The sequence below is a fragment of the Tachyglossus aculeatus genome, unplaced genomic scaffold, assembly GCF_015852505.1.
Source record: "Tachyglossus aculeatus isolate mTacAcu1 unplaced genomic scaffold, mTacAcu1.pri scaffold_101_arrow_ctg1, whole genome shotgun sequence".
NCBI lineage: Eukaryota > Metazoa > Chordata > Mammalia > Monotremata > Tachyglossidae > Tachyglossus > Tachyglossus aculeatus.
Window position 1 is genome coordinate 287,501 of NW_024044842.1, and position 13,657 is coordinate 301,157.

General features: G+C 41.9%; 1 protein-coding gene across 1 annotated transcript in view; it reads right to left on the bottom strand.

Moving 5' to 3' along the window:
* Positions 1 to 13,657, bottom strand: part of SYNGAP1 (synaptic Ras GTPase activating protein 1) — a 193,448-nt gene that overhangs the window by 144,654 nt on the left and 35,137 nt on the right. The window contains exon 3 of the mRNA XM_038742183.1: positions 12,040 to 12,145. Coding sequence (XP_038598111.1) covers positions 12,040 to 12,145 — 106 coding nt within the window. The remainder of the gene's footprint in view (positions 1 to 12,039; positions 12,146 to 13,657) is intronic.

A 13,657-nucleotide genomic window follows, 5' to 3' on the forward strand; every position in this document is an offset into this window, starting at 1 on the left:
CTCGCCATGTCATCAGGGGGAGGGGGAGCGTGGGCTTCATCCCCATTGGACGGGTGAGGGCAACTGAGGCACAGCCTGAGCCCCAGGGCCAGAATTGGGGTCGGGGGGAGGGGGCGGAATGGGGTCAGAGGGAGGGAGGGAGGGAGGGAGGGAGGAAGGGGGATCCGGGTCAGGAGGGAGGAGGGAAAAGGAGGGAGGAGGAGGAAGAAACAGGCAGGCCCAGGGTGGCGGTGGCGGCCCGGCGCTCCCGTCGCCATGGAAACCTTTGAGGCGAACTTCTCGGGAAGAGACAAAAATCTTTTTTTAAATGTTTGGACCCGTGGGGGGGGGGGGGGGAGGGGGGCGGGGACCAGATGGGGACATCGAGGCCGGGGGGGGGGGGGGGATGGGGAGAGGGAGGGGAAACTGAGGAGGAGGGGAGGGATGGGGAGGGGAAAGAGCAATCAATCAATCAATCGTATTTATTGAGCGCTTACTGTGTGCAGAGCACTGGACTAAGCGCTTGGGAAGGACAAGGTGGCAACATACAGAGACAGTCCCTACCCAACAGTGGGCTCACAGTCTAAAAGGGGGAGACAGAGAACAAAACCAAACATGCTAACAAAATAAAATAAATAGAATAGATCTGTGCAAGTAAAATAAATGAATAAATAGAGTAATAAATCTGTACAGACATATATACATAGATACAGGGGCTGTGGGGAAGGGAAGGAGGTAAGATGGGGGGGATGGAGGGGGGGGACGAGGGGGAGAGGAAGGAAGGGGCTCAGTGGGGAGGGGATCAATCAATCAATCAATCAATCGTATTTATTGAGCGCTTACTGTGTGCAGAGCACTGGACTAAGCGCTTGGGAAGTCCAAGTTGGCAACCTATACAATCCCTACCCAACAGTGGGCTCACAGTCTAAAATGGGGAGACAGAGAACAAAACCAAACATACTGACAAAATAAAATAAATAGAACAGATATGTGCAAGTAAAATAAATGAATAAATAGAGTAATAAATCTGTACAGACATATATACATAGATACAGGGGCTGTGGGGAAGGGAAGGAGGTAAGATGGGGGGGATGGAGAGGGGGGACGAGGGGGAGAGGAAGGAAGGGGCTCAGTGTGGAGGGGATCAATCAATCAATCAATCAATCAATCGTATTTATTGAGCGCTTACTGTGTGCAGAGCACTGGACTAAGCGCTTGGGAAGTCCAAATTGGCAACCTATAGAGACAGTCCCTACCCAACAGTGGGCTCACAGTCTAAAATGGGGAGACAGAGAACAAAACCAAACATGCTGACAAAATAAAATAAATAGAACAGATATGTGCAAGTAAAATAAATTAATAAATAGAGTAATAAATCTATACATATATACAGGTGCTGTGGGGAAGGGAAGGAGGTAAAATGGGGGGATGGAGAGGGGGGAGAGGAAGGAAGGGGCTCAGTGGGGAGGGGATCGATCAATCAATCGTATTTATTGAGCGCCTACTGTGTGCAGAGCACTGTACTAAGCGCTTGGGAAGTACAAGTCGGAAAGATGGGGAGGAGGAGGAGAAAGTGAGGAGGGGGCGAGGAAGATGGGGAGGGGGCGTTGGGGGTCGACCGAAAGTAGGCCTCAGAGTGGCAGGGAGGGTCCCCGTGTGATGCCTCTTTGCACAAGAGACCGTATAGAATAATAATGATGGCATTTATTAAGCGCTTACTACGTGCCAAGCACTGTTGTAAGCGCCGGGGAGGTTACAAGGTGATGGGGTTGTCCCGGGGGGGGCTCACAGTCTCCATCCCCATTTGACAGATGAGGAAACCGAGGCCCAGAGAAGGGAAGCGACTCGCCCCAAGTCACCCAGCTGACGGTTGGCGGGGCCGGGATTTGAACCCGCGACCTCCGACTCCAAAGCCCGGGCTCTTTCCACTGAGTGATGGTATTTGTTAAGCGCTTACTACGTGCCAAGCACTGTTGTAAGCGCCGGGGAGGTTACAAGGTGATGGGGTTGTCCCAGGGGGGGCTCACAGTCTCCATCCCCATTTGACAGATGAGGGAACTGAGGCCCAGAGATTCAATCAATCGTATTTATTGAGCGCTTACTGTGCGCAGGGCACTGTACTAAGCGCTTGGGAAGTCCAAGAAAATGTAAAACCAAAAAAAGCAGCGGTATTTCCGTTCAGACAGCTTAAACTTAAAAGAGATGTCAATGCACTTATTTATCCAGATATTGTGAAAGGAGCAGTTCAGAAATCCAGGGCCTGACATCGTTTTTCCATCACTTGGGAAGCGATGGCAATTGTTCCATCAATCAATCAATCAATCAATCAATCAATCAATCAATCCTATTTATTGAGCGCTTACTGTGTGCAGTCCATTCCTCCTCCTATCCCCTCACCACCCCCTTGCTCCCCATTCCCACCTAAATTCAATAAATCGTATTTTAAAAACAGGCACCTCGGTCGCTGACAGGGGAATTAAGGCCTGGGGCGGTTGGCGGGGGCAGGATTTGAACCCGCGACCTCCGACTCCAAAGCCCGGGCTCTTCCCACTGGGCCACGCTGCTCCTCTTCCTTCCCAAGCGCTTAGTACAGTGCCCTGCACACAGTAAGCGCTCAATAGATAGGAGGGAATGAATGACTGAAAATTACCTCCTTCCCTTCCCCACAGCACCTGTAGATATGTTTGTACAGATTTATTACTCTATTTATTTTACTTGTACATATCTATTCTATTTATTTTATTTTCCCCACAGCACCTGTATATTTGTATATATATATCTGTACAGATTTATCACTCTATTTATTTATTTGTTTTACTTGTACATATCCATTCTATTTATACATATTTATCACTCTATTTATTTTACTTGTACATATCTATTCTATTTATTTTATTTCGTTTTCCCCACAGCACCTGTATATTTGTATATATATCTGTACATATTTATCACTCTATTTATTTTACTTGTACATATCTATTCTATTTATTTTATTTCGTTTTCCCCACAGCACCTGTATATTCGTATATATATCTGTACAGATTTATTACTCTATTTATTTATTCGTTTTACTTGTACATATCCATTCTATTTATACATATTTATCACTCTATTTTACTTGTACATATCTATTCTATTTATTTTATTTCGTTTTCCCCACAGCACCTGTATATTTGTATATATGTCTGTACAGATTTATTACTCTACTTATTTATTTGTTTTACTGGTACATATCCATTCTATTTATACATATTTATCACTCTATTTATTTTACTTTCACATATCTATTCTATTTATTTTATTTCGTTTTCCCCACAGCACCTGTATATTTGTATGTATATCTGTACAGATTTATTACTCTATTTATTTATTTGTTTTACTTGTACATATCCATTCTATTTATACATATTTATCACTATTTTACTTGTACATATCTATTCTATTTATTTTATTTCGTTTTCCCCACAGCACCTGTATATATGTATATATGTCTGTACAGATTTATTACTCTATTTATTTATTTGTTTTACTTGTACATACCCATTCTATTTATACATATTTATCACTCTATTTATTTTACTTGCACACATCTATTCTATCTATTTTATTTCGTTTTCCCCACAGCACCTGTATATTTGTATATATGTCTGTACAGATTTATTACTCTGTTTATTTATTTGTTTTACTTGTACATATCCATTCTATTTATACATATTTATCACTCTATTTTACTTGTACCTATCTATTCTATTTATTTTATTTCGTTTTCCCCACAGCACCTGTATATTTGTATGTATGTCTGTACAGATTTATTACTCTATTTATTTGTTTATTTTACTTGTACATATCCATTCTATTTATACATATTTATTACTCTATTTATTTTACTTGTACATATCTATTCTATTTATTTTATTTCGTTTTCCCACAGCACCTGTATATTTGTATATATGTCTGTACAGATTTATTACTCTATTTATTTATTTGTTTTACTTGTACATACCCATTCTATTTATCACTCTATTTATTTTACTTGTACATATCTATTCTATTTATTTTATTTCGTTTTCCCCACAGCACCTGTATATTTGTATATGTGTCTGTACAGATTTATTACTCTATTTATTTATTTGTTTTACTTGTACATATCCATTCTATTTATACATATTTATCACTCTATTTATTTTACTTGTACATATCTATTCTATTTATTTTATTTCGTTTTCCCCACAGCACCTGTATATTTGTATGTATGTCTGTACAGATTTATTACTCTATTTATTGATTTATTTTACTTGTACATATCCATTCTATTTATACATATTTATCACTATTTTACTTGTACATATCTATTCTATTTATTTTATTTCGTTTTCCCCACAGCACCTGTATATTTGTATATACGTCTGTACAGATTTATTACTCTATTTATTTATTTGTTTTACTTGTACATATCCATTCTATTTATACATATTTATTACTCTATTTTACTGGTACATATCTATTCTATTTATACGTATTTATTGCTCTATTTATTTATTTATTTTACTTGTACCTATCTATTCTATTTATTTTATTTTGTTAGTGTGTTTGCTTTTGTTCTCCGTCTCCCCCTTTTAGACTGTGAGCCCACTGTTGGGTAGGGACTGTCTCTAGATGTTGCCAACTTGTACGTCCCAAGCGCTTAGTACACTGCTCTGCACACAGTAAGCGCTCAATAAATGCGATTGATTGATTGATTGATTGATTGATTGAGGGGTAATGAGCAGGTTGGGGGGCTACGACACAACCTGATGACCTCGTATGGCCCCAGCGCTTAGAGCAGGGCTTGGCACAGAGTAAGCGCCTCCCAAGTACTAACTTGTCCTTCCCGAGCGCTTAGTACAGTGCTCTGGACACAGTAAGCGCTCAATAAATACGACGGAATGAATGACTGAAAAGGAGGGGAGATGAGCGGGTTGGGAGGATGACACATCCGACATTAAAGGAGGAATAATAATAATAATAATGGCATTTATTAAGCGCTTACTATGTGCCAAGCACTGTTCTAAGCGCCGGGGAGGTTACAAGGTTACAAGGACATTAAGGGAGGAATAATAATAATAATAATAGCATTTATTAAGTGCTTACTATGTGCCAAGCACTGTTCTAAGCGCCGGGGAGGTTAAAAGGTTACAAGGACATTAAGGGAGGACTAATAATAATAATAATAATGGCATTTATTAAGCGCTTACTATGTGCCAAGCACTGTTCTAAGCGCCGGGGAGGTTCCAAGGTGATCAGGTTGTCCCATGGGGGGGCTCACAGTCTTCATCCCCATTTTACGGATGAGGGAACTGAGGCCCAGAGAAGTACCTGTATATATGTTTGTACATATTTATTACTCTATTTCTTAATTTATTTTACTTGTCCATATCTATTCTATTTATTTTATTTTGTTAATAGGTTTGGTTTTGTTCTCTGTCTCCCCCTTCTAGACTGTGAGCCCGCTGCTGGGTAGGAACTGTCTCTCTATGTTGCCAATTTGGACTTCCCAAGCGCTTAGTACAGTGCTCTGCACACAGTAAGCGCTCAATACATACGACGGAATGAATGAGTGAAAAGGAGGGGAGATGAGCGGGTTGGGGGGATGCCACATCCGACATTAAGGGAGGAATAATAATAATAATAATAATGATGATAATAATAATAATAATGGCATTTATTAAGCGCTTACTATGTGCCTAGGGACTTTCTCTAGATGTTGCCAACTTGTACTTCCCAAGCGCTTAGTACAGTGCTCTGCACACAGTAAGCGCTCAATAAATACGAGGGAATGAATGACTGAAAAGGAGGGGAGATGAGCGGGTTGGGGGGATGCCACATCCGACATTAAAGGAATAATAATAATAATAATGGCATTTATTAAGCGCTTACTATGTGCCAAGCACTGTGCTAAGCGCCGGGGAGGTTCCAAGGTGATCAGGTTGTCCCATGGGGGGGCTCACAGTCTTCATCCCCATTTTACGGATGAGGGAACTGAGGCCCAGAGAAGTACCTGTATATATGTTTGTACATATTTATTACTCTATTTCTTAATTTATTTTACTTGTCCATATCTATTCTATTTATTTTATTTTGTTAATAAGTTTGGTTTTGTTCTCTGTCTCCCCCTTCTAGACTGTGAGCCCACTGTTGGGTAGGAACTGTCTCTCTATGTTGCCAACGTGGACTTCCCAAGCGCTTAGTACAGTGCTCTGCACACAGTAAGCGCTCAATAAATACGATTGACTGATTGATTGATTGACACAACCTAATGACCTCGTATGGCCCCAGCGCTTAGAGCAGGGCTTGGCACAGAGTAAGCGCTTCCCAAGCGCTAACTTGTCCTTCCCGAGCGCTTAGTACAGTGCTCTGCACACAGTAAGCACTCAATAAATACGATTGAATGAATGAGTGAATGAATAAGCGCTTAAGAAATACCCCACGATTATGGGGAGGGGGCTCAGCGGCGGCCAGAAGTCAGAGGTCGTGGGTTCGAGTCCCGCCCCCGCCGCGCGTCGGCCGGGTGACCTTGGTCTAGTCACTTCCCTTCGTGAGAAGCAGCGTGGCTCAGTGGAAAGAGCGCGGGCTTGGGAGTCTCAGGTCGCGGGTTCGAATCCCGGCTCCGCCAACTGTCAGCTGGGTGACCTTGGGCGAGTCGCTTCACTTCTCTGGGCCTCAGTTCCTTCATCTGTCAAATGGGGATGAAGACCGTGAGCCCCCCGGGGGGCAACCCGATCACCTTGTAACCTCCTACATAGTAAGCGCTTAATAAATGCCATCATTATCATTATTATTATTACTCCAGGCTCCGCCAACTGTCAGCTGGGTGACCTTGGGCGAGTCGCTTCACTTCTCTGGGCCTCAGTTCCTTCATCTGTCAAATGGGGATGAAGACCGTGAGCCCCCCGGGGGGCAACCCGATCACCTTGTAACCTCCTACATAGTAAGCGCTTAATAAATGCCATCATTATCATTATTATTATTACTCCAGGCTCCGCCAACTGTCAGCTGTGTGACCTTGGGCGAGTCGCTTCACTTCTCTGGGCCTCAGTTCCCTCATCTGGAAAATGGGGGTGATATTACAACCGTGAGCCCCCCGTGGGACCACCCGATCGCCTTGTACCCGGCGCTCAGAAGAGTGCTTTGCACATAGTAAGCGCTTAACAAATGCCCTCATTATTATTATTTAATCGCACATAGTAAGCGCTTAACAAATGCCATCATTATTATCATTTAATCAGGACCAGGCAAGGGGGTGAAGCGGCGTGGCTCAGTGGGAAGAGCCCGGGCTTTGGAGTCAGAGGTCATGGGTTCGAATCCCGCTCCGCCAACTGTCAGCTGGGTGACTTTGGGCGAGTCGCTTCACTTCTCTGGGCCTCAGTTTCCTCCTCTGTCAAATGGGGATGAAGAGCGTGAGCCCCCCGTGGGACAACCTCATCACCTTGTAACCTCCCCGGTGCTTAGAACAGTGCTTGGCACGTAGTAGGCACTTAACAAATGCCATCATCATTATTATTATTATTAGAACACTGCTTAACAAATGCCATCATCATTATTATTATTATTATTATTAGAACACTGCTTTGCACAAAGTAAGCGCTTAACAAATGCCATTATTATTATTATTATTATTAGAACACTGCTTTACACAAAGTAAGCGCTTAACAAATGCCATCATTATTATTATTATTATTAGAACACTGCTTTGCACAAAGTAAACGCTTAACAAATGCCATCATTATTATTATTATTAGAGCACTGGTTTGCACAAAGTAAGCGCTTAACAAATGCCATCATTATTATTATAATTAGAGCACTGGTTTGCACAAACTAAGCGCTTAACAAATGCCATCATTCTTATTATTATCATTATTATTAGAACACTGCTTTGCAAAAGTAAGCGCTTAACAAATGCCATCATTATTATTATTATTAGAACACTGCTTTGCAAAAGTAAGCGCTTAACAAATGCCATCATCATTATTATTACTATTTTTATTATTAGAACACTGCTTTGCAAAAGTAAGCACTTAACAAATGCCACCATTATTATTATTATTATTATTATTATTATTAGAACACTGCTTTGCACAAAGTCAGCACTTAACAAATGCCATCATCATTATTATTATTATTAGAACACTGCTTTGCACAAAGTAAGCGCTTAACAAATGCCATCATTATTATTATTATTAAAGCACTGGTTTGCACAAAGTAAGCACTTAACAAATGCCATCATTATTATTATTATTATTAGAACACTGCTTTGCAAAAGTAAGCACTTAACAAATGCCATCATTATTATTATTATTAGAACACTGCTTTGCAAAAGTAAGCGCTTAACAAATGCCATCATCATTATTATTACTATTTTTATTATTAGAACACTGCTTTGCAAAAGTGCTTAACAAATGCCATCATTATCATTATTATTATTAGAACACTGCTTTGCACAAAGTAAGCGCTTAACAAATGCCATCATTATTATTATTATTAGAACACTGCTTTGCACAAAGTAAGCACTTAAACGCCATCATTTATTATTATTATTATTATTATTATTACTATTATTATTAGAGCACTGCTTGGCACATAGTAAGCGCTTAACAAATGCCATCATTAGAGAAGCAGCGTGGCTCAGTGGAAAGAGGCCGGGCTTTGGAGGCAGAGGTCATGGGTTCGAATCCCTACTCCGCCACATGCCTGCTGTGGGACCTTGGGGGAGTCCCTTCACTTCTCTGGGCCTCAGTTACCTCATCTGTCAAATGGGGATGACGACTGTGAGCCCCACGAGGGACAACCCGATCACCTCATATCCCCACCGTGGCGCTTAGAACTGTGCTTGGCACATAGCAGGCGCTTAACAAATGCCATCATTATTATTATTATTATTAGAGCATTGCTTTGCACATAGAAAGCGCTTAACAAATGCCATCATTATTATTATTAGAGCAGTGCTTTGCACATAGTAAGCGCTTAACAAATGCCATCATTATTATTATTATTATCAGAGCATTGCTCGGCACATTGTAAGCGCTTAGTAAATGCCATCATCATTATTATTATTAGAGCAGTGCTTTGCACATAGTAAGCGCTTAACAAATGCCATCATCATTGTTATTATTAGAGCAGTGCTTTGCACATAGTAAGCGCTTAACAAATGCCATCATTATTGTTATTATTACAGCATTGCTTTGCACATAGTAAGCGCTTAACAAATGCCATCATTATTGTTATTACTAGAGCATTGCTTTGCACATAGTAAGCGCTTAACAAATGCCATCATTATTATTATTATTAGAGCATTGCTTTGCACATAGTAAGCACTTAACAAATGCCATCATTATTGTTATTATTAGAGCATTGCTTTGCACATAGTAAGCGCTTAACAAACGCCATCATTATTATTATTATTAGAGCATTGCTTTGCACATAGTAAGCACTTAACAAATGCCATCATTATTGTTACTATTAGAGCATTGCTTTGCACATAGTAAGCGCTTAACAAATGCCATCATTATTATTACTAGAGCATTGCTTTGCACATAGTAAGCGCTTAATAAATGCCATTATTATTATTATTATTAGAGCATTGCTTTGCACATAGTAAGCGCTTGACAAATGCCATCATCATTATTATTATTAGAGCACTGCTTTGCGCATAGTAAGCGCTTAACAAATGCCATCATTATTACTATCAGAACAGTGCTTGGCACATAGTAAGCGCTTAACAAATGCCATCATTATTATTATTATTAGAGCATTGCTTTGCACATAGTAAGCGCTTAACAAATGCTATCATTTATTATCAGAACAGTGCTTGGCACATAGTAAGCGCTTAACAAATGCCATCATTATTGTTATTATTAGAGCATTGCCTTGCACATAGTAAGTGCTTAACAAATGCTATCATTTATTATCAGAACAGTGCTTGGCACATAGTAAGCGCTTAACAAATGCCATCATTGTTATTATTATCAGAGCATTGCCTTGCACATAGTAAGTGCTTAACAAATGCCATCGTTATTATTATCAGAACAGTGCTTGGCACATAGTAAGCGCTTAACAAATGCCATCATTATTATTATTATTAGAGCAGTGCTTTGCACATAGTAAGCACTTAACAAATGCCATCATTATTGTTATTATTAGAGCATTGCTTTGCACATAGTAAGCGCTTAACAAACGCCATCATTATTATTATTATTAGAGCATTGCTTTGCACATAGTAAGCACTTAACAAATGCCATCATTATTGTTACTATTAGAGCATTGCTTTGCACATAGTAAGCGCTTAACAAATGCCATCATTATTATTACTAGAGCATTGCTTTGCACATAGTAAGCGCTTAATAAATGCCATTATTATTATTATTATTAGAGCATTGCTTTGCACATAGTAAGCGCTTGACAAATGCCATCATCATTATTATTATTAGAGCACTGCTTTGCGCATAGTAAGCGCTTAACAAATGCCATCATTATTACTATCAGAACAGTGCTTGGCACATAGTAAGCGCTTAACAAATGCCATCATTATTATTATTATTAGAGCACTGCTTTGCGCATAGTAAGTGCTTAACAAATGCCATCATTATTACTATCAGAACAGTGCTTGGCACATAGTAAGCGCTTAACAAATGCCATCATTATTATTATTATTAGAGCATTGCTTTGCACATAGTAAGCGCTTAACAAATGCTATCATTTATTATCAGAACAGTGCTTGGCACATAGTAAGCGCTTAACAAATGCCATCATTATTGTTATTATTAGAGCATTGCCTTGCACATAGTAAGTGCTTAACAAATGCTATCATTTATTATCAGAACAGTGCTTGGCACATAGTAAGCGCTTAACAAATGCCATCATTGTTATTATTATCAGAGCATTGCCTTGCACATAGTAAGTGCTTAACAAATGCCATCGTTATTATTATCAGAACAGTGCTTGGCACATAGTAAGCGCTTAACAAATGCCATCATTATTATTATTATCAGAGCAGCGCTTGGCACGTAGTAAGCGCTTAACAAATGCCATCATCATTATTATTATCAGAACAGTGCTTGGCACATAGTAAGCGCTTAACAAATGCCATCATCATCATTATTATCAGAACAGTGCTTGGCACATAGTAAGCGCTTATCAAATGCCATCATTATCATTATTATTAGAGCGTTGCTTGGCACATTGTAAGCGCTTAACAATTGCTATCATTATCAGAACAGCGCTTGGCACATAGTAAGCGCTTAACAAATGCCATCATCATTATTATTATCAGAACAGTGCTTGGCACATAGTAAGCGCTTATCAAATGCCATCATTATCATTATTATTAGAGCGTTGCTTGGCACATAGTAAGCGCTTAACAAATGCCATCATTATTATTATCAGAGCAGTGCTTTGCACATAGTAAGCGCTTAACAAATGCCATCATTATCATTATTATCAGAGCGTTGCTTGGCACATAGTAAGCGCTTAACAAATGCCATCATTATCATTATTATTAGAGCGTTGCTTGGCACATAGTAAGCGCTTAACAAATGCTATCATTTATTATCAGAACAGCGCTTGGCACATAGTAAGCGCTTATCAAATGCCATCATCATTATTATTATCAGAACAGTGCTTGGCACATAGTAAGCGCTTATCAAATGCCATCATTATCATTATTATTAGAGCGTTGCTTGGCACATAGTAAGCGCTTATCAAATGCCATCATTATCATTATTATTAGAGTGTTGCTTGGCACATAGTAAGCGCTTAACAAATGCCATCATTATTATTATCAGAACAGCGCTTGGCACATAGTAAGCGCTTATCAAATGCCATCATCATTACTATTATTATCAGAGCGTTGCTTGGCACACAGCAGGCGCTGACCAAAGGCCACCATCCTTTTTCACCCGTTCGGTCGTGCTTGTCGAGCCCTTACCGTGCGCAGGGCGCTGTGCTGAGCGCTCCGGGAGTACAGTTGGGCCCCAGAGACAGGGAGGGAGGGGTGGGTGGGTGGGTGGGGGGGTCTCCCTCGCTCACCGTGCTCCGGGTGTCCGCGACCCTCGACGGGCACAGAGACGGTCCTCCGGAGCAGCTTGTTGCGGTTGGCCTCGCTCCGCCGGTCCCGAAGCAGCAGCGGGTGGATCTGGGGGGGATTTGGGGGGCCTGAGGCCGAGACCCCCCCCCCCAACCTCCCCAAACCCCCAGCCTGCCCCCCCTCAACGCCTCGCAGGCCCGGTTACGGTGGTCTTCGCCTCTCCGGGGCGCTCAGTCCAGTGCTCTGCACGTGACAGGTGCTCAATAAGTACAGCTGAAGGAATGAAGATGTTAGCCATCGTTTATTTGTTCGTATTGAGGCCTGTCCTCCCCCCCACCACCAGACTGTCGGGTCTCTGAGGGCAGGAAATGTCACTATCGTTGTCTCGTCCTCTCCCGGGCGCTCAGTACAGTGTTCTGCACGTGGTAAGCGCTCAATCCATATGTTATCAGTCATTTATTTGTTCGTATTGAGGCCTGTCTTCCCCCCGCACCACCAGACTGTCGGGTCTCTGTGGGCAGGAAATGTCACTATTGCCGTCTCGTCCTCTGCCGGGCGCTCAGTACAGTGCTCTGCACATGGTAAGCGCTCAATCCTTATGTTATCAGTCATTTATTTGTTCGTATTGACGCCTGTCTTCCTCCACCCCACCAGACTGTCGGGTCTCTGTGGGCAGGAAATGTCACCATTGTTGTCTCGTCCTCTCCCGGGCGCTCAGTACAGTGCTCTGCACGTGGTAAGCGCTCAATCCATATGTTATCTGTCATTTATTTGTTCGTATTGACGCCTGTCTTCCCCCACCCCACCAGACTGTCGGGTCTCTGTGGGCAGGAAATGTCACTATTGCTGTCTCCTCCTCTGCCGGGCGCTCAGTACAGTGTTCTGCACGTGGTAAGTGCTCAATCCATATGTTATCAGTCATTTATTTATTCGTATTGAGGCCTGTCTCCCCCCTCTAAACTGTCAGCTCCTTGTGGGCAGCGAATGTCACCGTTTATTGTATTGGGTTCTCTCGAGCGCTCAGTACAGCGTTCCGCACACGGTAGGCGCTCAATACGTTATCTGTCATTTATTTATTTGTATCGTCGCCTGTCTCCCCCCTCTAGACTGTCAGCTCCTTGTGGGCAGGAAATGTCACTATTGCTGTCTCCTCCTCTGCCGGGCGCTCAGTACAGTGTTCTGCACGTGGTAAGTGCTCAATCCATATGTTATCAGTCATTTATTTATTCGTATTGAGGCCTGTCTCCCCCCTCTAAACTGTCAGCTCCTTGTGGGCAGCGAATGTCACCGTTTATTGTATTGGGTTGTCTCGAGCGCTCAGTACAGCGTTCCGCACACGGTAGGCGCTCAATACGTTGTCTGTCATTTATTTATTTGTATCGTCGCCTGTCTCCCCCCTCTAGACTGTCAGCTCCTTGTGGGCAGGGAATGTCACCGTTTATTGTATTGGGCTCTCTCGAGCGCTCAGTACAGCGTTCCGCACACGGTAGGCGCTCAATACGTTGTCTGTCATTTATTTATTTGTATCGTCGCCTGTCTCCCCCCTCTAACCTGTCAGCTCCTTGTGGGCAGGGAATGTCCCCGTTTACTGTACTGGGTTCTCCCGAGCGCTCAGTACAG